The 25213-nt window shown below is 30.7% G+C and overlaps 3 protein-coding genes across 4 annotated transcripts; 2 read left to right on the forward strand and 1 right to left on the reverse strand.

Moving 5' to 3' along the window:
- The first annotated feature begins 5768 nt into the window (after nt 1-5768).
- LOC134701677 (uncharacterized) lies at nt 5769-7739 on the forward strand. Its single transcript, XM_063562811.1, has one exon. The coding sequence runs from the start codon at nt 5769-5771 to the stop codon at nt 7737-7739; it is 1971 nt and encodes a 656-aa protein (XP_063418881.1).
- Nucleotides 7740-12445: 4706 nt separating this feature from the next.
- On the reverse strand, nt 12446-15690 carry LOC134701644 (uncharacterized). Its single transcript, XM_063562778.1, has 3 exons — nt 15639-15690; nt 13835-13884; nt 12446-12651 (listed from the first exon to the last, which is right to left on the reverse strand). Exons 1-3 carry the CDS (start codon nt 15688-15690, stop codon nt 12526-12528), a joined length of 228 nt encoding a protein of 75 aa, XP_063418848.1. The 3' UTR covers nt 12446-12525.
- A 666-nt stretch (nt 15691-16356) lies between these two features.
- LOC134701600 (uncharacterized) lies at nt 16357-23292 on the forward strand. Of its 2 annotated transcripts, none has more exons than XM_063562741.1 (3): nt 16357-16429; nt 18209-18409; nt 21295-23292. In XM_063562741.1, exon 3 carries the CDS (start codon nt 21311-21313, stop codon nt 23285-23287), a length of 1977 nt encoding a protein of 658 aa, XP_063418811.1. In that variant the 5' UTR covers nt 16357-16429; nt 18209-18409; nt 21295-21310; the 3' UTR covers nt 23288-23292. The 2 variants fall into 2 exon arrangements, with proteins under 2 accessions (XP_063418811.1, XP_063418812.1); XM_063562742.1 differs by having other exon boundaries at nt 18209-18272.
- Nucleotides 23293-25213: the final 1921 nt, after the last annotated feature.

Below are 25213 nucleotides of genomic sequence, written 5' to 3' on the forward strand. Positions count from 1 at the left end.
GTAAAGGACCTAAATATCGTCCCCCGTCAATTATTTATTGAAATGAGTGTCGTAATATCATCCACGACTCACTTCGTACTTACTGTTTGAAATGGATTAAACGGGAAAAAGCTGACAAAAAATCTTTGGACTCTTTTTTTTAATTCAGCAATGAACATAGTTGATATACGTATTCAACATTTTAAAGAACATTTTACTCTTAACAATAACCACAACAAACCTATTCCTCGTATCAAACATAAACTAAAAGAACTAGCTAAGGAATTTGTTTTTGTCCCGGCCGATAAAGCTGCTAACAATATTATTATTGTTTGACGTAAATTTTACATTGAGGTTCTACAAAAAGAAATAACCAATTCAGCAACAATCCAACCGACTTCATTTTCAGAAACATCTGTAACAAACATAAACTTTTAGCTACCGTTTTGCAAGCAGAACCAAAAACAATAAAAGTCCCATCTATGTATTGGCTTCCGAAGCTACACAAAACACCTTACAAATATAGATTTATTTCGTCTTCAAGCCATTGTTACACTACTAAATTATCTATTCTTCTTACCAGTACACTTGGTACAATCAAAAACCTGATAATAAATTGTTCAAAGAAAGCCTTCGAAAAAAAGTGGAATTATTACTTTTGGTATGTCAAAAACTCGTTGGAAGTACTTGATAAATTGAATGCTTATATTGGTGATTTTGAATCTATTTAAAGTTTTGATAGTAGCAATAAACCAAAAAACTATGTAAATTGGACATGCTTTGATACTATATCTGCCCTTGAATTTTTACTAGATAACATTTTTGTTCGCTTTGGAGATTCCGTATATCGCCAGGCTATCGGAATTCCAATGGGGACTAACTGTGCACCACTTATTGCGGACCTGTTTTTGTATTGCTATGAGTTACAATTTATGACAAAAAACAGCAAAGACCCATCGAAACAACATCTGATACACAAATTTGATAATATTTTTAGATATTTGGATGATATTTTGGCTCTCAATAATGACGATTCAGTATGTATACTAAAGAAATTTATCATGTTGAACTTATTTTAAATAAAACTAATAATAACATTGACCACACTGCCCTTTCCTTTCCTCGATCTTGATATCTACATCATTAACGGAAAGCTTAATACTAAAGTTTATGATAAAAGAGATGATTTTTCATTTCCTATCGTTAATTATCCATTTTTAGATGGTGACGTTCCCTTGTCACCATCTTACGGTATTTATATATCTCAACTTGTGCGATTTGCTCGTGTATTTAACAATGTTTTAGATTTTAACGAGACAAATTTATGTATTACTGAAAAATTATTACACCTGGGTTTTCGATATCACAAACTAGTCAAAACATTTACTAAATTTTATCATTGGTATAAGGACATCATTCGTAAATATAGCTCAACATGCAGACTTCTTATACGTTCAGGTATTTCACATCCAATATTTTATGGAAATATTCTTAATAAAGCACAAAAAAGTCAGTATTCACCTCAGAAGCTAACAAAACCTTTAAATATACTTATTAAGAAGGGATATAGTTACGATACCGTTGTCAGGTCATTAAAGATTGCATATTTAAGCGTTAATATGGATTCACTAATAGGGTCTTTGCATCGGAACTAAACACATTTATTTAAAAAATAACGGTTGTTGGCATGACACGGGTAATGTTTTTCACATATGTGTTATGATGGTATGACACTAAACCCCTAACGGGGAGGATTGTGCCTGATATTCATATGATGAAGACATAATTTTTCAATCAGTTTAATTGAAGTCTGGAGCTGGCATGTCAGTTTACTGCTAGTAGTCTGATGTTATTTATGTATTATTGTCATTTTGTTTATTTTCTTTGGTTACATCTTTTGACATCAGACTCGAACACATTTATTTGAAAAAAAACAGTTGTTGGCATAACACGGGTTATGTTCTTCTCATATGTGTTATGATGGTATGGTACGAAACCCCTAACGGGGAGGATTGTGCCTGATATTCATATGATGAAGACATAATTTTTCAATCAGTTTAATTGAAGTCTGGAGCTGGCATGTCAGTTAACTGCTAGTAGTCTGATGTTATTTATGTATTATTGTCATTTTGTTTATTTTCTTTGGTTACTTCTTCTGACTTCAGACTCGAACACATTTATTTAAAAAAAAACAGTTGTTGGCATGACACGGGTTATGTTCTTCTCATATGTGTTATGATGGTATGGTACGAAACCCCTAACGGGGAGGATTGTGCCTGATATTCATATGATGAAGACATAATTTTTCAATCAGTTTAATTGAAGTCTGGAGCTGGCATGTCAGTTAACTGCTAGTAGTCTGATGTTATTTATGTATTATTGTCATTTTGTTTATTTTCTTTGGTTACTTCTTCTGACTTCAGACTCGAACACATTTATTTAAAAAAAAGAGTTGTTGGCATGACACGGGTTATGTTCTTCTCATATGTGTTATGATGGTATGATATTAAACCCCTCACGGGGAGGATTGTGCCTGATATTCATATGATGAAGACATAATTTTTCAATCAGTTTAATTGAAGTCTGGATATGGCATGTCAGTTAACTGCTAGTAGTCTGATGTTATTTATGTATTATTGTCATTTTGTTTATTTTCTTTGGTTACATCTTCTGACATCAGACTCGAACACATTTATTTAAATAAAACAGTTGTTGGCATGACACGGGTTATGTTCTTCTCATATGTGTTATGATGGTATGATACTAAAACCCTCACGGGGAGGATTGTGCCTGATATTCATATGATGAAGACATAATTTTTCAATCAGTTTAATTGAAGTCTGGAGCTGGCATGTCAGTTAACTGCTAGTAGTCTGATGCTATTTATGTATTATTGTCATTTTGTTTATTTTCTTTGGTTACATCTTTTGACATCAGACTCGGACTTCTCTTCAACTGAATTTAAATGTGCGTATTGTTATGCGTTTACTTTTCTACATTGGCTAGAGGTATAGGGGGAGGGTTGAGATCTCACATACATGTTTAACCCCGCCTCATTTTTGCGCCTGTCCCAAGTCAGGAGCCTCTGGCCTTTGTTAGTCTTGTATTATTTTAACTTTTAGTTCCTTGTGTACAATTTGGCGATTAGTATAGCGTTCATTGTCACTGAACTAGTATATATTGTTGAGGGGCCAGCTGAAGGACGCATCCAGGTGCGGGAATTTATGGTTGCATTTAAGACCTGTTGGCGACCTTCTGCTGTTGTCTGATCTTTGGGCGGGTTGGTGTCTCTTTGGCATATTCCCCATTTCCATTCTCATTTTTATGTCAAAAACAGGAGTACAGCAGTCATCATTGTGTTATAATCTTAAGCATTATAAAAAAAGCAAATATGTAACAAGGTGCCACAAAAAGACCTATATCAAATTTAACAACCTCATATATTGCTTTTATATACGATTTTTAATACTTGGAGCGAATCCTAACACTGAGAGGTACACGGTTAGGTTAGCATTAACTATGACGTAGAATCGCGTTTGACGTACATCAATTTTTCAGCAAGTAAATGTCACAAAGGTAGATATAAAATATTTTTGTCGTTCATAGTATGAGCAAAATATGGTCTTTAGTTTCTTACTGCATATCCTCTGCATAATCTAAATTAAAAGTTGTTCATGTCCTTCTTGTCGATTGGAAGAAAAGGATACATGAAGACAAGTTAAAAGTTAAAATACTACTTTAAGAAGAAAGGGGTCATAATCCTGGTACCTTTGATAACAATTTACACCACTTGGTCGATGCCACTGCTGGTGGACGTTTCGTTCCCGAGGGTATCACCAATTTTCCTGTTTACAAAACTTTGAATTTTTCGAAAAAGTAAGGATTTTCTTATCCCAGGCATAGATTACCTTAGCCGTATTTGGCACAACTTTTTAGAATTTTGAACTTCAATGCTCTTCAACTTTGTACTAGTTTGGCTTTATAAATATTTTGATATGAGCGTCACTGATGAGTCTTATGTAGACGAAACGCGCGCGTCTGGCGTACTAAATTATAATCCTGGTACCTTTGATAACAATTGTACCACAGTTGTATCACAATAACAGGTGTTTAATATTCAAAGTATTAACATCTGATTTACGGTGCTTAAAGATGATGTTACAGTAGTTTGATAATAACTTTGACGTCCTTTATAATGAAAGGTTACATAGAACACGTGGATGACCTAGCAATGTAACGTTACTTGTTATGACACAAATTTAACTTATGTATCAAATACAGTGAAAGCAGGAACAATTCTACAAGTTCAGTTGAAATTACCAAAAAAACATAGAATAGAACTTAGATTATTTAAGATTTCCTCCTTGGGATCTGTCGTTGGTGGCATATGTTCATTTTCCATGTAAAGGTTTACATTATTTTGTCATTTCAAGACGTTCAGTTGCCAAAAATACATATACCATTTGTATTTTACACAATTATTTGATAAAAAACCAATGCGTTGAATATTTTATGAAGATTATATAAATTATTATATTTACTTAACATGATAGTTTAAAAGACAAATATAAGTAATAATGAATGAAACTTTAAAAGTACTTATCATTCTAACAACTGTGTATAAAATATAATAATTTATATGATCGTTTACATTTTTTTTAAATATGTCTTGACATTTGGATTTGGAAATTCAGAAATAGTTGACAGGTTTTGAACTTAGTTCGGACAAATGATTTACTTTGTATGTTCGAAAATATAATATACTTTATAAATGACGAAAGTTATTATTGTTAACGGGTCATTTTCTTGTATGTTAGCATATTATTATTCTCTTTTGTTTGTTGTTTGCAGGATTTAAAAAAAAATCTTTCCTTTTACTAACTATTCTTTGTTTTTATATAAACCTAACCGAGACCGTCTTCGATGGTGAGTTGTGCAGTATAATTTGTTAGAATTGACATATGTAAATGTATTGGAAAAATATCCTTTGTAATAAAAATCATAACCTCTTTAAGATAAAAATCACAGCTGCAAGCTTATCTGTAGGTTGTGAATACATATTTAATAATAAAATAAAATGGTGTGTGAATACATATTTAATAATTAAATAAAATGTCTTGATAAGATTCATAGTAAAGTTTTGATTATTCTAGCAACAAATTTATTCTAAACAAAAATGCATATTGTCAAGAAGGAAATAAAACAGAGCTGTACATCAGGAAATAATTTGAAAAAAATCCTAAATTTTTTTTTTCTTTTCCGTTTTACTGTTGCTCTTTAAACAAAACTGCATTACATTCTTTTTCCAGGTTAAAATTTATTATCGTTATCTTAAAGTTTCTTTATTGCAAAATCACCATATAAATCAAACATTCATTGTCAAAATATTAATCTAGTGAACAATTATCGCAGACAAAATGTTGGTACTTAATTGACAATGCATATCAAATATGACAATTACTTAACGAAACACTAAAAGGTAGGAAGTTTAAAGTTATTTTAAAGAACTGTCATAAAATATTGTAAATTTAGATACTATTTGTCATATTTTATGATTCTTTGGCTAAAAAAAAAACCCCCACACATGACCAATGCCAACACTAATCAGTGTCAATCTCCTATACCTCAAAATCTATGTGAAGCAAACACCAAACTTAATGCCCTCACAAAAAAATATTTACTCTTTTTTAATAGAGCGGTATTTGTAATACGTTGACAATTATTTACTTTTGAAATTTATATTCAATGATGTCTTTTATATTTTGTTTTTGTAGATTGACATAGTCAAAATGGTAGGAACGTCCATATCAGCGATTCAATCGTTGAAATTTTACAAATATCTATGCCAGAAGATTGGAACTGAAGAAGACGTGAAAATAAGGAGACTGGCTTTTGTTATTCGTGACATTGGACACAATGATACATTAATAACTAGTGGAAGTAAAGGTGAAGGACTCAATTTAAACGGCAGTGATTTAGATTTAATGTTCATTGATCGTTGCGCTCAAGTATATGAATCAGAAGAAGAAGTTGTAATTGAAGGCAGAGGACTACCGTTCATGATGTATACTAAGGACACACCACCTTGTTTTACACACTTATATCTTCTAACCTATCATCAAAATCAAACACTTGTCAGTGTTTCTGTTTCACTTCTAAATATGTTAGATATAAATCATACGGGATATGCATTCTCAAGTGAACAATATAAGATATGGCATTTGTCAAATTTTGATGCATCATGGTCTTCACAAATTCATGGTCCGTGTATATCAGATGGACAAGGGCAACATGATTTTGCATATTGTCTTAAATGCGACACATGGATAATCCAAGCACAGCCATGGGTAATTAGGCCTCGAACAACATGGCCTTCGCCTGAACTTATTTCGCAAATAGTATCTTGTGGTGTGTTATTTGTTCCAATTGGCTGCAAAGGATCCATAAATGAAAACATAGAATGGCGAATTTCATTTTCTGTAGCGGAGAAAATTCTTATATTTTCCTTTAGCCATACACAATTTTTGTGTTATGCTATGTTGAAAATCATGCTCAAAGAAATAATAGATAAACATGAGGATTTGAAAGGGTTGTTGTGCTCGTATTTCTTAAAAACACTTATGTTTTGGATTTTAGAAGAAACAGACCCATATTTATGGACACCAGATAATTTGATACGATGTTTTATGGCCTGTCTACAAAGATTACTCTATTGTGTAAGATACTCAACATTGTCGCATTATTTTATTTCTGATAATAATCTATTTCTTTTACGATTCAATACTTCTAATAGAGAAACATTGACCAACCTTCTCAATCATTTATATGGTCAAGGAATAAATTGTTTTTCATTTTCGCAAACCATAAAAGATTACCAATGCAACAAAAACACTGACTCAATGAATAGCGAATACAACAGATTTTCAAAACATTTTATGCCAACATATAGTCATATTCTTAATTGTGGTAGAGGTATTAGCTTTTCTAGACTGCTGTATGATTTTCTACACCATTCTCGAACTAAGTTATCCAAAGGGTTTTTCGCATTACAAATATCAGCCGCATGCACAGCTATTCCCGAAACAACAAAATATCAATATAGCTCATCAAACAAACAGAGTTACTTTATGTACAAACATGATCTTACTCATTTAATGATCGGTTTGAAGTCAGATGCAGTGTCAGGGTTACTGATGTTAGCTTCTTTCTTCTACGTTAACAAACATTACTTGGCATCATTAACTGTAATAACATATACATTGCAGAAATACACAGACGAGACAATTTATCTAAGAATTTTCAATCATGCTCCACTTTATCATATTCAACAATATGTTGTAAATCTGATAAATAAAGAAACGCTTTTTATGATTTTAAAATTATTAACAACTCGTTCCTTTCAAGTTGACCAAAACTCCGCAATAGTTCCACAAGAACTACAACAAGATGTTGCAAACAACTGTACCATTTTTCATCCTTTACCATTTGCACATTTCCTTAGCTTCCTATGTTGCTACCATCTACATGACATATTATCGTGCAGACAGTCTTTACAACAACTTCAAAATGTTCAATGGATACTTTCAGATGGTGGCAACTTTATATCACGTCCTGATTCCTTAAATACAGTCATTATGTGTGGCATAGCTCATCAGTTATTGGGTGATATGCACTCTGCTAGCTATGCTTTTCTAGAAACTGCTGAACGTGATAAGAATAATGAAACAAGTGCAGCATCAAGGCTGTACAATCTGTTCTGATCACACCACATAATGTATTCTGAATGGAACTTTGTAACTATTTTGTCGACGTTTTTATGAAATATATAAACAGAGCAGATGATGATTACCTTTATCACCAATCATAGAAATAATGCCTGATTATTTGTTTATTTGTTATTGTTTGACGCTTGAACAATGCAAATTTGTGATCATATTAATGGTAGATTTCATTCATAAATTTAAATCCTATGTATAAATAAATGACTTTTATTTTGTTGTGAATTGAGAGATGTTTGTCTTTTACATGTTCTACAATTATATTTTACATTCATTATAATGGTCTTTTGTTAAAATTTTAGTTGTTATACTTGTATTTAAAAACTAAGTAGAGAATGAAAACAGATTGGTTTTACAATTACGCTTGTAAATTGATTTATTAGACGAAGAACGGTGACTCAAAACAATAATAGTATGTATGAATGGTATTTATTCGTAAAACGAATGTATTGATGGAAGTATTTTTTTCTAACTTGTCAATGGGAAATCCAGTGACAAAATATTAGCAAGGACACATGATAACTGTACGGACGGGGTTAAATATTACCCATGATTGTACAGTATGCAAATTGCGCTTTCCATTAATTTTCGAAATGATAGGGAATAAACTATTTGCTTCGTGTGTTAAACGTTTTTCTGAGACATTACTTATATCTCTGACGTACAATTACATTTTTTATAGTATGTTTCACCTTATCCTTGTAAAACTGTAAATTAAGGTTTTAAATACATTATACCTTTTTAAGGGTTTGCACCTTGTATTAACTGAACACATATATAGAATATGTCCATATTAACAATTAAAAAAGAAATTTGCAAAGAATTAAACGTTGTCTTTATAAGTTTTACGTTTTTTTTTAAACTACTTAAAATTTGCACTATGGCATATTTAAAAAGTTATATATACTAGTCAACAAAAGAAACGATACCCGACTTTGGAATAAAATTTATCAAAAAGTATTAAATACAAAACAAAATGAGGTACACTTTTTTAAATAGCATGCATTTGCAATGAATGCACATATGATAATGAAAATCCAAACCTGTCGGCAAGTCACTAAATTCCGTGTAAACAATCATAGGGTGCAAATTATTTAGGGAAAGTTTGATAAAAAATCGACACACAGTTTTCTAAGTACTAGAGGAATTTTCAAATTTATTTGAAAATATTCAATATGCTAATCAAGTTTTGTTCATGTTGTAACTAATGGTTTGAAATATTGTTTTTTTTTATTTCTGATAGAAAAAAAGGTGTTTTTTGAAATCTCAAAAAATGCATTAAAAAAAAATCCTTTAGTCTAAAATCAATGCTTTAGAGATGAAAATAACACACTGTAAATTTGGAACCTTTCGGATAAATTTTAAGATTGTTACTGTTTTTTTTAATTGAATTTTTAACATACTGTCAATGGTATATCAATTGATAATGTATACATTTTAACATGTTTAACGATCAATTGATAATGTATACATTTTAACATGTTTAAACGATTTCTTGTTGGACCGAACTTTGCTTTACAAATAAACGAAGAAACTATGATTTTTAGAAAATAATTAATGGCAAACATTGATTATTGTCTTTACCTTTAAATGAGAGGTTGGCATCATTACTTGGATCTTCTGTTTTTAAAATCTTTGTACTATGGAAATTTTGTCAAATTTGTTTAATTACGCCAAATGACGTCATCATGGTCATGAAAGGAAAAAAATATTTTTAAAACGGATTTTTTTATTTCCATGTTCATTTTAGTATTACTACCTTCAATATTGGTTCTATAAACGGAAAACGTCATCTTTAATTTGAAATAAAGTCGTGTATCGTTTCTTTTGTTGACTTGTATATGAATAAGACGTAATGTCGTTAGTCGTTACAATCATTTATATTGTAGCAAATTCTTTGTTTTGTTTTCAAAATTGATATTTCAGACTAGATTTATTGTATTCTAAAACAGTTTAATATATATTTTTTGCATTATTCATTTAAAAACTTAAATATTTCCTCTTTCATTCGAATATTATGTGAGATTGATTTTTGTAATACAATATATAACGCAATTTATCTAAAGTATTTAAAGAAAATCAAGAACATATTTAACTATGAAAACCACATTGTTATTTTCTGTAAATACTTTTTTAGGAAAAAAAATGTAAAATTAATACATTTCAAAACCATTCAATACAATTTTTTATTCGCTGTACATAAATTACTGATGTGAATAGGAATATTTAAACGACGGTTTTTCGGAAGAGTTCAACAGTAAGAAAACCTCATTTGTACCAAAGCAGGCTGAATCATTTATCAAAACAATGCAAAGGTTACAAGTTGCCCGCATGCCTATCTGAATGGATGGTGATCTATAAAATTTAACGAATATTTTTGTAAAAAAAGGATGCAGGTCAACTTCATTTCAAAATTTCAAAAAACTTTATAATAAGGATCCATAAAAATATTTTCTCGGTTATTTCGTAATTTTTTATGGGTTCTCAATTAAACTTGAGGTTCACGAACTAAATCGATCCAAAAATTGTTTTCTAATATTTACTCAAAGTATGGGAATACAAAATTTAAGATAATTCCATACACAAAATGTAATGTTCTTCCTTATCTGTATTCAAAATATGAAATCCAAAGAACATGAATTGAAGATCGTAATCATTTTTTTTTGTTTTTTAAAATTTGATTTTTACATTTTTAACGACTCTCTGTATTACATTTTTTAACAGAATATTAAAAAGTCTCAGAATCGCAAGTAAGATGATTGAAAATCAGTTTTGACTTTATATATTTATAAATTAAGAAGATGTGGTATGATTGCCAATACGACCATTTTCCTCCAGTGATCAAATGACATAGAAGTAAACAATTATAGATCACTTGTACGGTTTTCAAAAATTAGCAAAACAAAACCAAAATAGTGCGCTATAAAAATATGAAAGGCCCCGAAATCACATTTAAAAAAAAAAAATTCGAACGATAAATTATTTATGTCCATCTACATGTAGTTACTAGAATTAATCTTTATCGAGTCATGACAAAAGTATTTAATTACAATTATGAAGTTAAAGAAAATCTTAAAGTGACGTGCTCGTTAACTGAAATAGAAAATGCTTGCATGGTGGTTCGGAACTCAAAATTAAAGCAAAATTGAATAGCTAAGAATATATAACTATCATTTATAAATCCCCTTATTTTACATCAGTAGCTACATGTGTTGGATGACCGGATATTCTGACACAAAATTATGCCCACATAACAATACCACGACATAACAATCCAGGAAATAAACTCATCAAATTTACCCGGATTAGATTTTGTATTTACACCAGACTCGCGTTTCGTCTGCAAATAAAAGCCAAATAAAGTACGAAGTTGAAGACAATTGAGGACCAAAATTCCTAAAAGTTTTACGAAATACAGCTAAGGTTATATATTCCTGAGATAGAAAAGCCTTAGAATGTAAAAAATCAAAAGTTAGGTAAACAGTTAATTTATAAATAAGACCTTATCAATGATAATTCATGTCAGCACAAAAGTGCTGACTGCTGGGCTGGTGATAACTCGGGAAATTAAAACACCACCTGCAGTGGCCTCTACCTAGCGGTTGTAAATGAACTCATCAAAGATACCAGGATTACATTTTGTATTTACGCAGTGACGCTCGAATCCAAAAAAGTTAAAAAAAAAAAAAAAAAAAAAAGCCAGAAAAAGTACGAAGTTGAAGACTATTGAGGACCACAATTCCTAAAAGGTTTGCAAAATACTGCTAAGGTTATATATTTCTGAGGAATAAAAAACCTTAGTATTTAAAAAATTCAAAAGTGTTGTAAACAGTTAATTTATAAATATGACCATATCAATAATAATTCATATTAGCGTAGAAGTGCTGACTACTTGGCTGGTGATACCATCAGGGAATTAAAACTCTACCTAGCGGCATCGACCCAGCGGTTGAAAATAAACTCAGGAAAAGTCAAGAGGGAACGAAAGCCGTCAACAGTAGACTATAAACAATGTCAAGCTTCTTGCCGTTCAAGGTCCTATACTTGGACCTTTTAAAATTAAACATACATTATTCAGACTTGGAACAAATAATATACACATGCTGTATATGCCAAATGAAGAACATTTTCTTGAATGACTTGTGTCTTTCTATGAATTGATGCTTTTAATGGATTTTTGAATACTCACATGTCAGATACTTGTTTCGATACATGTTTTTATACTTTTATTGAAAGCCCATGGAAAGTAAGCAACATTATAGGTTAGTTTACTGATGGTTATTTATGTTGTGATGCCTAAGGGTTGTTAAAGAGTCAATCAATAACCAATCAGCTTTTTTGTTATGCATAATCACTAGATATAACTAATCAATACATTTTTCTTACCCTTTCGGAGCATCTATAACCACATTTCATATTTGGTAGGGTATGTACCATCTTCAGAGAGCGGAAAGTGATCGTAACCCTTGGCTAGCGAGGATGGGTATGTACATGTGTTGCTCGGTTTTAAGTTTTTCTGTTGTGTTTTATATACTATTGTTCGTCTAATGGTTGTTTTTTTCTGGTTTTGCTTTGACAATGTAAGTTACTTTTCGACTAGAAAGTATAATTATTTTTGTTTGTAGCGTGTGTCTCTTTTTTTAAAAGGAAAATAAATCAAACATTGATGCATGAAAATTTAGTTCTGTAATTATTATCAATTAGGTGCGTAGATCCTTGAAATATAAGATGGTCAAGTTCACTTTCCCGTAACCGGAACGACAAAAGCTCACTTCCCGTAACTGGAACGACATCTTCCATACGAACAGGTATAACCAGAACAGCACTTACGAAACGAGCAAGATTTTCTATATGTACCACAGCTCACAGCTCTCTTCTCAAGCCTAAAACTAAGCTTACAATTAAGTGTAAATCTGGATCATACATTTTGCTTATTAATGGTATGGATACATTTCGATATAAAAGATATACAACTACTGCTTTAATGATAACTTTATAACTGCATAAACACCCGTCTCATGAGTTTCCGCCCTTTTATAAATACTTTCATAGTTTTTATCCATTCGTTTGATTTGTTTTAGCTTTTGAATTTGCCAATTGATTAATGATTTTCGGTTTTAAATTTCCATTTAAATCCAATATTTTTGTGATTTTATTGTTTGTGACGTCACAATTGCCATTATAAGCATGCATGGTACGAATTCATATGCCGTATGAAAACATATGATCTGACGATACTTATATTTAGGTCAAATATATTAGAAGAACATTTCTAAACGTAATAGAACCTACATTCTACTGGTGATCAGATTGGTAAAGCAACTTTTATAGAACATTTAAAAAGGTTATCACTCTGAAAGCCTGGATTGCGTTGAATAAGTCAAAGATAATATCGAATTTAAAAACCACAAAACTTAAGTAGTTTTGTGATTTTATTGTTTGTGACGTCACAATTTCTATTGTAAAAGCATGTATAGTACGAATTCATATGACGTATAAAAACATATGATCTGACAATACGTATATTAAGTCGTGTCTGCCTCATATCACATTAAATCCTGACATTCGTATTCAGATAAGTCTTGTCGAAGTAACAGCATCTTTTAAATCATGTTTAGGGTATTTCTTTTTGAGATGTTATTACTTTGTGTGTATAAAGGTATTTGAAAATATATAAATGCATAGTTCCAAGTATTTGTCTGACGAATATTCAAGTTTTTGATTGCGAATACAAGCTCTTTCTCTCTCCACATTTTGATTATAGGTGTGCATCAAAAGTGATATCAGCATGAATAGGAGGCAGATTATACTAAATACCCTCTCGACTCTTCCCATTATCGTTGAATATTGTGTATAGATTTATGAGATATCAATTACATATTGCCTCTTTTTTGTGATATCGTGACTTGAGAAATTGTTACATATTTTAAGTTTTCTTGAACAACATGATGATGGCTTTTATGGAGCAGGAATTGTCAATCTTTCAACAATATATCTAATTGTCTATGAAATATTTGTTTAACTCTTTTAAAATTCGTTGTTAGTTGATAGGTTGATAACATTTTAGCTCAACTTACTTTTGTTTGAAATTCATGGTTTTCTAGCATTTCACCATTTGCCATATTTACTAAAAAGGTTTTAGAGAACAAAAAAATAAAAGTAATTGTTCAAAATGTTCATTGAATATCTGTTAAGAAGAACAAAGTAATAGACTACTACTTCCTTTAATTGATAACCATAAGCTAGCTTGCCTTACACTTATTTCGAAAATGTACACTGCTTTTGTACTTGTGTTCTATCAAAATGAGTAATACAATAACCAATAACATAACACGAAACACAAATTACTACAACATATGTCAATTTTGACAATACATGTCTCTTTATAGATGCTCGAAGTCACAGTATAGGAGCATTCCAAATTGTTAACAAACATTAAAGACATGTATGTCTCTAACTAAATGTTATCTTTGCCTTATCGTTTCACATTTTTTTCTAAGTTTGCCATATCACCTTCACAACTGATGCATCAGGGCTTTTGAAGAAATGGTCGTACATCCTGCCGTTGTTTATCTTTATCCCAATTACCTATTATTGTGGTTTTTTTTGTCTGTGTATATTGTATAACAGTACTGTTTATTTCCTTGGTAATATGCTTTTTGGTATGACTGTATATTAATCATCCTGCCAATGTGTTGTTTTTGTATTTTTTGTTTGCTTTCAATTTTGTTTATTTACTTTTTCTATAAAGTCTATATGTCATTTTGTATTTTTTGTTGAAAAATATATTTGACTTTTTGAGTGATTAAGATAATAACAAAAAGTACCCAAAATTTTGACAATTTTCTCTATTATATCTGTTTGATTTGCTCACAAAAGATTGTCAATATAATGAAATTAATATGCGACTGTCATACAATGGAGATGTTTAGCTAATTCTAAAAAAATGAAACCAATTTTAAGGTGGTACCTAACACTTTAACTCAAATTAATTTGGCTCGTTTAATTTTCTTTAAACTTTGACAAAGTCTTTACTTTGACCCTTTGACAAAAATATAAAAATTTCAAAAAATTTAAACCAACCGTTTATTCAGAAAAATTACACTGATTATATAGCAGTTAGACAAACACTTATTTTGATCATTGAGAAGCTTAATACTCCCTTATGAACACAATGTCATTAAAACGTTTTGCTGATTTTACAGAGTTATCTCCCTGTAGTGTTAGGTACCACCTTCAATCATCCTTTTTGATATGAGGACATGCCTGTAAAAAGTCAAGAATATGACAAATGATTTCCATTCGTTTGATGTGTTTGAGCTTATCATTTTGTCATTTGATAAAGGGGTTTCTCTTTTTACTTTTCCGTGGAGTTCGTTGTTTTTGGTATTTTACTTTATTCTTAAACTTGGTAAATTACTGTCATCTTACTTTAGGGATTATCCTGCATACATATGCAATACGATGGGTGCCAAATTTGTGAAAGATCTATTTATCCCTTCAAGAGCACCTGCTTTTTGTTGGGTTTGTGTTGCTGATTCGTCAGATTTCTGTTCACAGTTGTATACTATGGTTGTAAATTTGTCTTTTTTTTGTTTCTTTGGCATTGTATTGTTAATATGAAAAGAAGATGTGGTATAATTGCTAATGAGACCACTCTCCACAAGAGACCACAAGTGACACAGAAATTGAAAATTTAAGGTCACAGTACGGCCTTCAACAATGAGCAAAGCCCATACCGCATAGTCAGCTATAAAAGGCACCGACATGACAATGTTAAACAATTCAAACGAGAAAATTTACGGTTTGTTTTTCACTTATGTGTATAAAAATCTCTTTGATTTCTTTCTCCGTTCTCTTATAAATGTTATGATTTCTTACCTTCAACAAAGAGAAACATCACGCAGGCAACTAAACAAACAGCAAACTTCATGGTTCTTATCAAAATTCGTCTAAAATTTACAAATTTAAAATGAAGCATGTTTTTATTGTTACATACTATTATTCTAGCTTAATAAACAGATTCATGATTTGTTGAAGACAATAACGATATCAGAGACCATTAAACGTATGCATGATTAACTTTTATTTATAAAATAAATATTGGCAAAGGAAAAATGGTATCGTTTGCATATTTTGTAGAGATTAGGAAAAGAAAAAATGAAACCTATACTTTGTTTAACTTTCTACTCTTACTACAGGTTGCAATTCTGTAAATATAGACAATACAATTTCCCGTAGGATCTCCCTTTGCGGCTAAAATTGTGACACTTTTTTTTGAAGTTAAATGAAAAAGAATTTCCCAGAACGGAAAGTTTATATGCACTACCATGACTACTATTATCTGGATGATATATCTTTCGTTAAATAATCTAAGTTTTTTTAAATATTCTACCGAAATTTTACCCGAAAATATGTAATCATGTAAGGTTCTTACGACAATCATAGTGTTCTAGTACAAGGTTTCCTCTTTTGAATGATATGATATATAAGTATGTGTTCGATGGGTCGATCACCGCATTAATCGTACTGTTGTACTTATGAAAAATGAATTTGAAAACTCCCGGCAGTTATAAGTTGATTTAATCAGTCACATGTCTTTAATTAATAATAACTGCCACGTGAATTAACCTTCCTGGTAAACAAACCTGAATGAACATTTCAAATTAAAGGTATTTTTTAGATTTTAATCGATTTCTTGAAAGAAAGGTTTGCGATGTTTCATTCTATATAACTATTATTAAAACATTCAACTTATAAAGGTAGTTATTTCAACTTTCGTTCTAGTGCAATATATTTGCCTTAGTTACACATCTTTATGTGTAGTTTAAATTGATAATACACTTTTAAAATGTTGTATATATCATGGACGATCTCATTCATAGATTTTATTCGATATTAAGATCGATATGTTTTACGATGTTTTTATTGTATTTCATATAACTATCACAAAACGTTCAACGTATAAAGATGATTATTTCAACTTTCGTTCTAATGTAAAATATTTGCACTAATAACAGTCACATGAAACTTCATAAAAGAAAATGGCCTATGCACTTTTAATTTCTAAAGGTCAAACTATAAGGAGGTGCGGCAATTTTCAACATGTATTTGCCTCAAACTCTGCGAGTTTAAAATTATACTACTTTTCTGTACTTCCACTCTCTTCACTTTGAGTCTTCCTCATAATTCAAGGTGGTTGCTTATGATGTATATATACACTGGTAACTTTCCAAATAATGTCTGTTAGAGATAAAACACAAATATCATATTTTGGAACCAGTACGTTAACATAATAAAATATTTATGAATATTATAAAAAAAAAGTAAAATCACAAAAATACAGAACTCCGATCAAACTCAAAACGGAAAGTCCCTAATCAAATGGCAAAATTAAATGATAAAACGCATTAAACGAATGGAAAACAAATGTCATATTCCTGACTTGGTACAGGCATTTTCAAATGTAGAAAACGGTGGATTGAACCTGGCTTTATAACGCTAAACTTCTCACTTGTATGACACTCGCATCAAATTCCATTATATTTACAACGATGCGTAAACAAGACAGACATAAAATGTCAAATTGTCAAAATAGGGTTACAGCAGTCATCACAGTGTCACAATCTCAATAAGAGCAAAACCAGAAATATTTCTCCACAAAAGAGGCGTGGTTTGAAAAACAACTGAATTTACAATGTGCAACTCAACATTTATTTGAATAGAAAAACAAGTTTTTTCTAACAACAACAAATATTTACCAGAATCATAGACTAAAAGTAATCACTATATAACTTTTCTTTTACAGTACATTTTATGCCCCAACCCCTTTTCATTGTTTTGGCTCAAATTAGATGTGTATTAACGAATTCAGTGTGTGTCATGCACTCTGTTTTATAGTTTGATCTAAGTCGACCGTCTCGGCAGTACGAAAATATTATTCATGAAATATTTGTCACTTGACATTTAAGATACAATCAATAAATCAGCTTTTTTTCATTATCATGATTATTTGTGTAATCTTTGATGGATACTATTCTGAGTGTACATCAAACTTGCATATATTTGATGTTTAAGGGAGTTTAAGTGTATTTGAAACGTTTTGATTTATTTTTAGATGGAGAAATACAATAAAAATCTTTTATTAGGAATTCTTCATAAATGAAAAAAAGATTGAAAAATAAAAGAACATATTATATTGAAATTTTCAATTCAAACTAAGTAAATGTTTTTGATAGTTACAAGCATATACTAGTAGATTTTAACAAATACTTCAATAAAACTTCAATAAAACATTGATTTTGGATTGAAATTTTAGTATTTACATTAACATGATTTAATCAATTCTAAAACAAAGATAAGGGAGTAGTGAAGTCGTTCAGCAACATACATGTGGATTCATTTCTTATTGATTGTTTATACGCATTTTTGCACATGTATTTGTTTTATAGAATGAAGTCTGAAATGCAACACAGCAAATTACGAGGAAAAGGTGGCTGAGGAATCTAGGAAGCAGTTGAGTATAACAGTCCAGCTAGTACATCACTGCCACTACCAAGCTTAAAGGCTCTTCTGAAAATTTGAATGTCTTTTCTATGTACTGTTTACCAAAAGAAAAATTTGATTTAAATTCCGATTCATCTCTGTATCTAGTAAGTATTCTTATACTAAGCTATCAGTTCCTCTTACTACCTCCCCTTCTACTATGAAAGAACTTTTTATTAACATTTGTAAAAAAAAAAAATCTATAAAGTCATTAATGTTTTTTTGAGTTTTAAAAAAAACTTTTATTTTTAAAACATGTAAAATAAAATACGCGCTTTTAACGATCCTTTTAATTGTGTTGACAGCTATGATTTGTTAAACTTTCTACACTAAAGGTTGCAATTATAGACAACAAAATTTCCCTTTGCGTCTTAAGATGTGACACTTTTACTTTGAAGATTAGTGAAAAATAATTTACCAGAACGGAAAGTTTATATGCACTACTATTTTATTCAGAGGTCAAAATATAGGGCTGTGCGGCATATTTTCAATATTGCTATGTCCTGAACTTCTCAGAGTTTAAACTTATACTAAAGGAGTAGGTTCAGTAGGCCCCCTTTTTGGCCCCAAAATGTAGCCGTTTAACAAAATTGTTAAGATTTAAAATTTTAGTTATTCATTGGAAAGTAAAATGCTTCTGCTACATAAATATGGGCTATTTTTGACAATACAATGCACATATATCGGATACCAGCATCATTAAGTCATGCTAAAATACTGAAATCTTCAAAGTTTAGTATTTTAGTTAAATTTTAGACGGTTTCTATCTTAAATGAAAGTAGCCACATTCGTGTTCATTCTTAATATTGAAATGTAAGTTGTATTTTATGATAATACATAACATATATAAAGGTTGTGAATGAACAAGGATGCGGCCACTTTCATTTTTGACAAAAACCATCCGAAAAGTGACATTTTTGGGCATATTTGATAGATTTTTCATATTTAAGCTAGAATCGGGGCATTTTTAATGAGTAAATCAGTTAATATCTATCACATAAACTTATTGATCAACTGAAATAGAAACTTAAGTGTTTAAACATGTCTAAAATCTTTCGTCAGTTGAACTTGAAATTTGAGGCCAAAATCAGCCCTAACCGGACCTACTCCCTTACTCTATACTCTATACTTCCCTAACCTTTCTTTTTGGACCTTCTAATAATATAGAAATCATGAGCTACCATGTTTTTCTATACTGGTTACATTCCCAAGTGATGTCTCAATGGGATGAAACACAGAGATCATAAATGGGAACAAATTAACATATCTATGAATGTTATATATCTCCCTAAAAGATGCGTGGTTTGAGAAATAGCTGTATTCACAAAGCGCAACCTACACTTCCAATCGTATCAAGAAATAGTTTTGATATTTAATTAAATGGTCTGTTGAAAGTTAAAATTTTTTTTTTTGTAATGGCCCTGTTTTTCTGTAATGGCCATGTATTAATGCCCAGTTTGTCTGTATTAAGCCCAGTTAGGGTTTTTAATCAAGTTAATAAAATTAAGTTGTAAAGAGTATAATACCTTTTTGTATTTTGTTTAATTAAGTAACCAGCAACAAACATTAAAGTGTTATAAAGAACCATATGAAGGGATCACTGCTCATCCTGTTTTTTCAACAAATAACTTCTTTCAACTTTATATCTTGGATATTCGGTATATTTAAAGCTTTATCATGATGAAGTACAAATTATTTTATTTCAAACTAAACTGTCATTAAAAGAGTGAGAGAGTACATCAAGTTGGTAGCCACACATACACTTTTTTCAGTTGGTTAATAAATGTATTAAGAAATGGGTGTTTTTATAATGGCTCTTTTATATGTCCTCGGTCAGTAATAATGGCATCGGATGTCTATAATGGCCCTCGGCGTTGTCTCGAGCCATTACAGACTTCCTCGACCTTTATTACAGACCTTGAACATATAACAGGACCATTATAAAAACACCCATTCATTAATACTAAAGCATTACATTTCGGTTTATGACCAAACTCAGTACAGACGCATCATTTGGGTGATACATTTTACTATACCTACCATTATCTGGATGATATATTTTTCGTTAAATCATCAAAGTTTTCTAAATATTCTACCGAAATTTACCCAAAGTAACTAACTTTAAATAAATTTAACATAAGCAGCAGTAGATGTCCTTTTCTAGATTGATACATTTCTATTTCTAAAAAGAAACTTTAAACAACATTAATTTTTGATCACTGTTTCAAGTACACCTAGCCTAAGGATAAAACACACAAATGACTTCCAATACTTTTGGGGTTGTCTCCCATACTCCAGGTCTACCATCCTTTGTTTAACGAGCAAACATATACTAGATTTGAACATCAGTTAACCATATTGATGTGCCTCATATATTAATATAGCTTTCAAATTGTCAAAAAAACCTGCTTAATAGTTTGATAAAACATATTATGTCTAGTGAAATAGTAAAAGATTATTCAGGTAAAATGAAAATTCACCTTCAGAAAACATTCAAAGGGGAATAAGTTTAAGAAAATTTTAAGTATAAAGTAAAATAAAAAAAATACTGAACTCCGAGGAAAATAAAATATATGTCATGGGTTGGGCTTAATTTTCGTGAAAATCAAAATATTATCTTAAATCTTTCAAGTGTCTTTGCAAATATGAACTTTTAAAGCAAAAATTATGAAACATACCTTACTTTTAAGATTAACTATAAACATGTGATATTTGTAATATTTTTCTTTTTAATTATAAAACATATATGAAATATAACAAACAGTTTTATAAAATTTATTAGCGTGTTTAAAATTTGTTTTATTTTCTCTATGAAGTATTAAGTACAAAATGCTCCACTCAAAGACTTGAGATGCAGAACCTTTGATCGTCTGTAATGTTGATATAATGCCAATAATATTCCCCCATCATAAAACCTCAACAAATACTTGTTTTATTTTAGGCAATATAAAACGAAATCTAATGTAGTAATTAGGCAATGTATTTTTTGTAGATTAACATATACAAAAATGACTAGAAGATCTATTGAAACATGCGACTCGTTGAATTTTTACAAATATCTTTGCCAGAGGATCGGATCTGAGGAAGACGTGAGAATAAGGAGACTGGCTTTCGTTATTCGTGACATTGGACGAAATGATACATTTATAACTAGTGGAAGTAAAGGTGAAGGACTCAATTTAAACGGCAGTGATTTAGATCTGATGATAATTGATCGTTGCGCTCAGGTGTATGAATCGGAAGAAGAGGTTGTAATTAAAGGCAGGGGACTACCGTTCATGATGTATACTGAGGACACACCACCTTGTTTTACACAATTATATCTTCTAACCTATCATAAAAATCAAACACTTATCACCGTTTCTGTTTCATTTCTAAATATGTTAGATATAAATCATAGGGGATATGCATTCTCAAGTGAACTTTATAAGCTATCTTATTTGTCAAATGCATATAGGCCCTCAAAAATTCATGGACCGTGTATATCAGATGAATTTGATCAACCAGATGTTGCATTTTGCCTTAAATGCGACACATGGATATGCCAAGCAAAACCATGGGTTAGTAGACCTCGTGCAACTTGGCCTTCACCTGATCTCATTTCCAAAATAATATCTTGTGGTGTGTTATTTGTTCCAATAGGCTACAAAGGATCAATACACGAAAACATTCAATGGCGAATTTCATTTTCAGTTGCGGAAAAATTTCTTGTATTTTCCTTTAGCCATACCCAATTACTATGTTATGCTTTGTTGAAAATTTTACTGAAGGAAGTAATTGAGAAACATGAGGATTTGAAAGGTTTATTGTGTTCGTATTTCTTAAAAACACTAATGTTTTGGATTTTAGAAGAAACAGACCCATGCGCATGGCGACCAGATAATTTGGTACCATGTTTTAAGGCATGTCTACAAAGACTGCTCTACTGTGTAAGATACTCAATATTGCCACACTATTTTATTCCTGAATACAATTTGTTCCTATTACGATTCAATTCTTATAACCAACAAATTTTGATCACCATACTCAAGAATTTATATGGACAAGGTATTAATAGTTTTGCATTTTCTGAAACCCTACAAGATTATCAAAACCAGTGCAACGAAATCACTGAATCATTATTAAGCAAAAACATCGGATGTTCACAAAATTTTATGCCAACATATATTCATATTCTTAATTCTGGTAAAGTTGGACGTTTTTCAAGACTGTTGTATAAATGTCTTCACCACTTGCCAACTCGGATATCGAAGGGGTTATTCGCTTTACAAATATCAGCCGCATTTAAAGTTGTTCCCACAACAACACACCAATCATACAGTTCAACAAACAAACACCGTTACTTAATTTACAAAAATGATCTTAGTCATTTACTAATCGGTTTACATTCAGATGCAATAACTGGACTGTTGATGTTAGCTTCTTTCTTCTATGTTGCTGGAAATTACTTAGCCACATTAACTGTATTAACATATACAACGGGGAAATTCACAGATGACACAATCTATCTTAGAGTTTTGATTAATAGCTGCTACCTTCCAGATAATATCAAACAGCATGTTGTGAAACTGATGAATAAAGAATCACTTCCTACAATTTTAAGATTATTGACAACTCGGTGCTTTGAAATTGACCATAAATCCGCAATAGCTCCAAAAGAATTACAAGAAGATGTTTCACGCGACTGTACTATTTTTCACCCGTTACCTTATGTACATTTCCTCCGCTTCTTGTGTTGCTACCATCTACATGACATTATATCGAGCAGAGAGTCCTTAAAACAACTCGAGCTGGTTAATAGGACAATTTTAGAAAGTTGTTCTTTTGTTTCATATCCTGATTCGTTGAATACTGTCATTATGTGTGGCATAGCTTACCAGTTATTAGGTGATATACACACTGCTAGACGTGCTTTTCAAGAAATAGCTGCGCATGATAAGAACAATGAAACCAGTGCAGCATCAAGGCTGAAAAGTCTGTTCTAATAAAACCAAAGGATTGATTCTGGATGTAGTTTAGTAAGTTATTTTCGACGTTTTACAGAAAATGTAAACACATCATATTATGTATACTTTTAGTTTTTTTTATCACAAATCATTGAAATATCACAAAATCAGGCCTTTTCCTAGATAATTTATCTTGTATATTTCTGACTTGAAATTACATTTGGTTGAATGTCCTCTTCTCGTTTTGTATATCACATTTACCTTGTTAAACTATGGATACAAGTTATGAAAAACGTCAGACCTACTTTAGAGTTTTCACCTTACAGTCGCTGATTAAATATATATGGGAATATCCCATTTAAACAGTTAAAAAATGTCTAAATAATTAAACGTTGACTTTTCAAGTTTCCCGATTTGTTTTAATTGCTTAGATTTTTGCACTTCATATATAACAGATTTAGATAGTTTATAAATATAAAAAAAGTAAGCGCTCATCGTTATAATCCCATAGACATTTTTAAAAAGAAAATAGATGCTTTGTTTGTTTTCAAAATTAATAGCTCTGACTGTCCAATACTTATGTAAATAAACTCATCATAGATATCAGCACTAAATTTAGTATTTACGCCAGACGCGCGTTTCGTCTACAAAAGACTCATCGGTGACGCTCAAATCTCCAAAAGTTAAAAAGTACGAAGTTGAAGAGCATTGAGGACCAAAATTCCTTAAAGTTTTGCCAAATACAGCTAAGGTAATCGATGTCTGAGGCAGAGAAGCCTTAGTTTTTCAAAAAATTCAAAAATTTATAAACAGTAAATTTATAAATATAACCATATCAATGACAATTTTTGTCAACACAAAAAGTACTGACTACTGATACATTTTTCTCTAACTTAACCCATCTAACATATTCAAACACATACTTTCATATCATATTGAACTATGACATGTATGAATACCAAATGGTTACTTTTCTGTAAATACACCCTTTTTATATATTTTTTTGTTCGCTGTATATTAGATAAAAGGCATGCTTAAAGAAACTAGGTGTAAGTTATATGTGACTACATGTACCTATGAATTGTATAGATTTAAAAACATGTGTAGTATACATGTATATGATAGCATTATGGAATATCAGAATTGTTTTTTTAATCGTATGACAAGAAATGTAATTTTATGAATGTGCTGAAATACACATAGACACGGAAAGTGTGGTTATATTTTCATAGAGTGCTCTATAAACAGTACAGTCGAATTTAACTGTGTGTTATATCAATAAAATGAGATATGAGATCTACATAAAAAGCAAATAACAAAAATACTCAACTCAAATGAAATTTAAAACGAAAAGTCCCATATCAAATGGCGAAATGAAAAGCCCAAATACATATAAAGAATGAAAAGCAACTGTCATATTACTGACTTTAAACAAACACGTTAACGACATACTATTCCAGGAAAGTCTATAGGAAACGTTAGTTGTCAACAATAGACAGGTGTGTATTCACTATGTCAAGCTCCTTACCATTCAAGCTCCTCTAGGTAGACATTTTAAAATTAAACAAATATTTATCAGACATTAAACAACTAAATTATAAAATTCCTGGATATGACAATCGAAGTGGGAGAGTATGCAACAGTTAAAGTTAGTTTACTGATGGTTTTTTTGTGATGACTTAGGGTTGTAGAGGAGTTAATAACCTATACGCTTTTGTGTTCTGCCTAATTACTATAAATCAATGCATTTTATAGGATCTGCTTACCGTTTTGAAGCATCTATGACTACCTTTCATATTTTGTAGGGTATGTAAGTGTGTTGCTCAGTTTTAAGTTTTTCTATTGTGCTTTATATACTATTGTTTGTCTAATGTTTTTTTTTCTTGTTTTGATTTGACCATGTAATTTAGTTTTCGACTAAAAAGTACAATTATTTTAGTTTGTATCGTGTGTCTCTTTTTTAAA

Source organism: Mytilus trossulus, unplaced genomic scaffold (genome assembly GCF_036588685.1).
Source record: "Mytilus trossulus isolate FHL-02 unplaced genomic scaffold, PNRI_Mtr1.1.1.hap1 h1tg000247l__unscaffolded, whole genome shotgun sequence".
NCBI lineage: Eukaryota > Metazoa > Mollusca > Bivalvia > Mytilida > Mytilidae > Mytilus > Mytilus trossulus.

Coding starts and splice junctions, on each gene's coding strand:
- LOC134701677 (XM_063562811.1), top strand. CDS start 5,769: ATGGTAGGAACGTCCATATCAGCGATTCAATCGTTGAAATTTTACAAA.
- LOC134701644 (XM_063562778.1), bottom strand. CDS start 15,690: ATGAAGTTTGCTGTTTGTTTAGTTGCCTGCGTGATGTTTCTCTTTGTT. Junction 13,885..15,638: donor GATGTTTCTCTTTGTTGAAG/GTAAGAAATCAT, acceptor AAACCTTTTTAG/TAAATATGGCAAATGGTGAA. Junction 12,652..13,834: donor ACCATGAATTTCAAACAAAA/GTAAGTTGAGCT, acceptor CTTAATTGTAAG/CTTAGTTTTAGGCTTGAGAA.
- LOC134701600 (XM_063562741.1), top strand. CDS start 21,311: ATGACTAGAAGATCTATTGAAACATGCGACTCGTTGAATTTTTACAAA.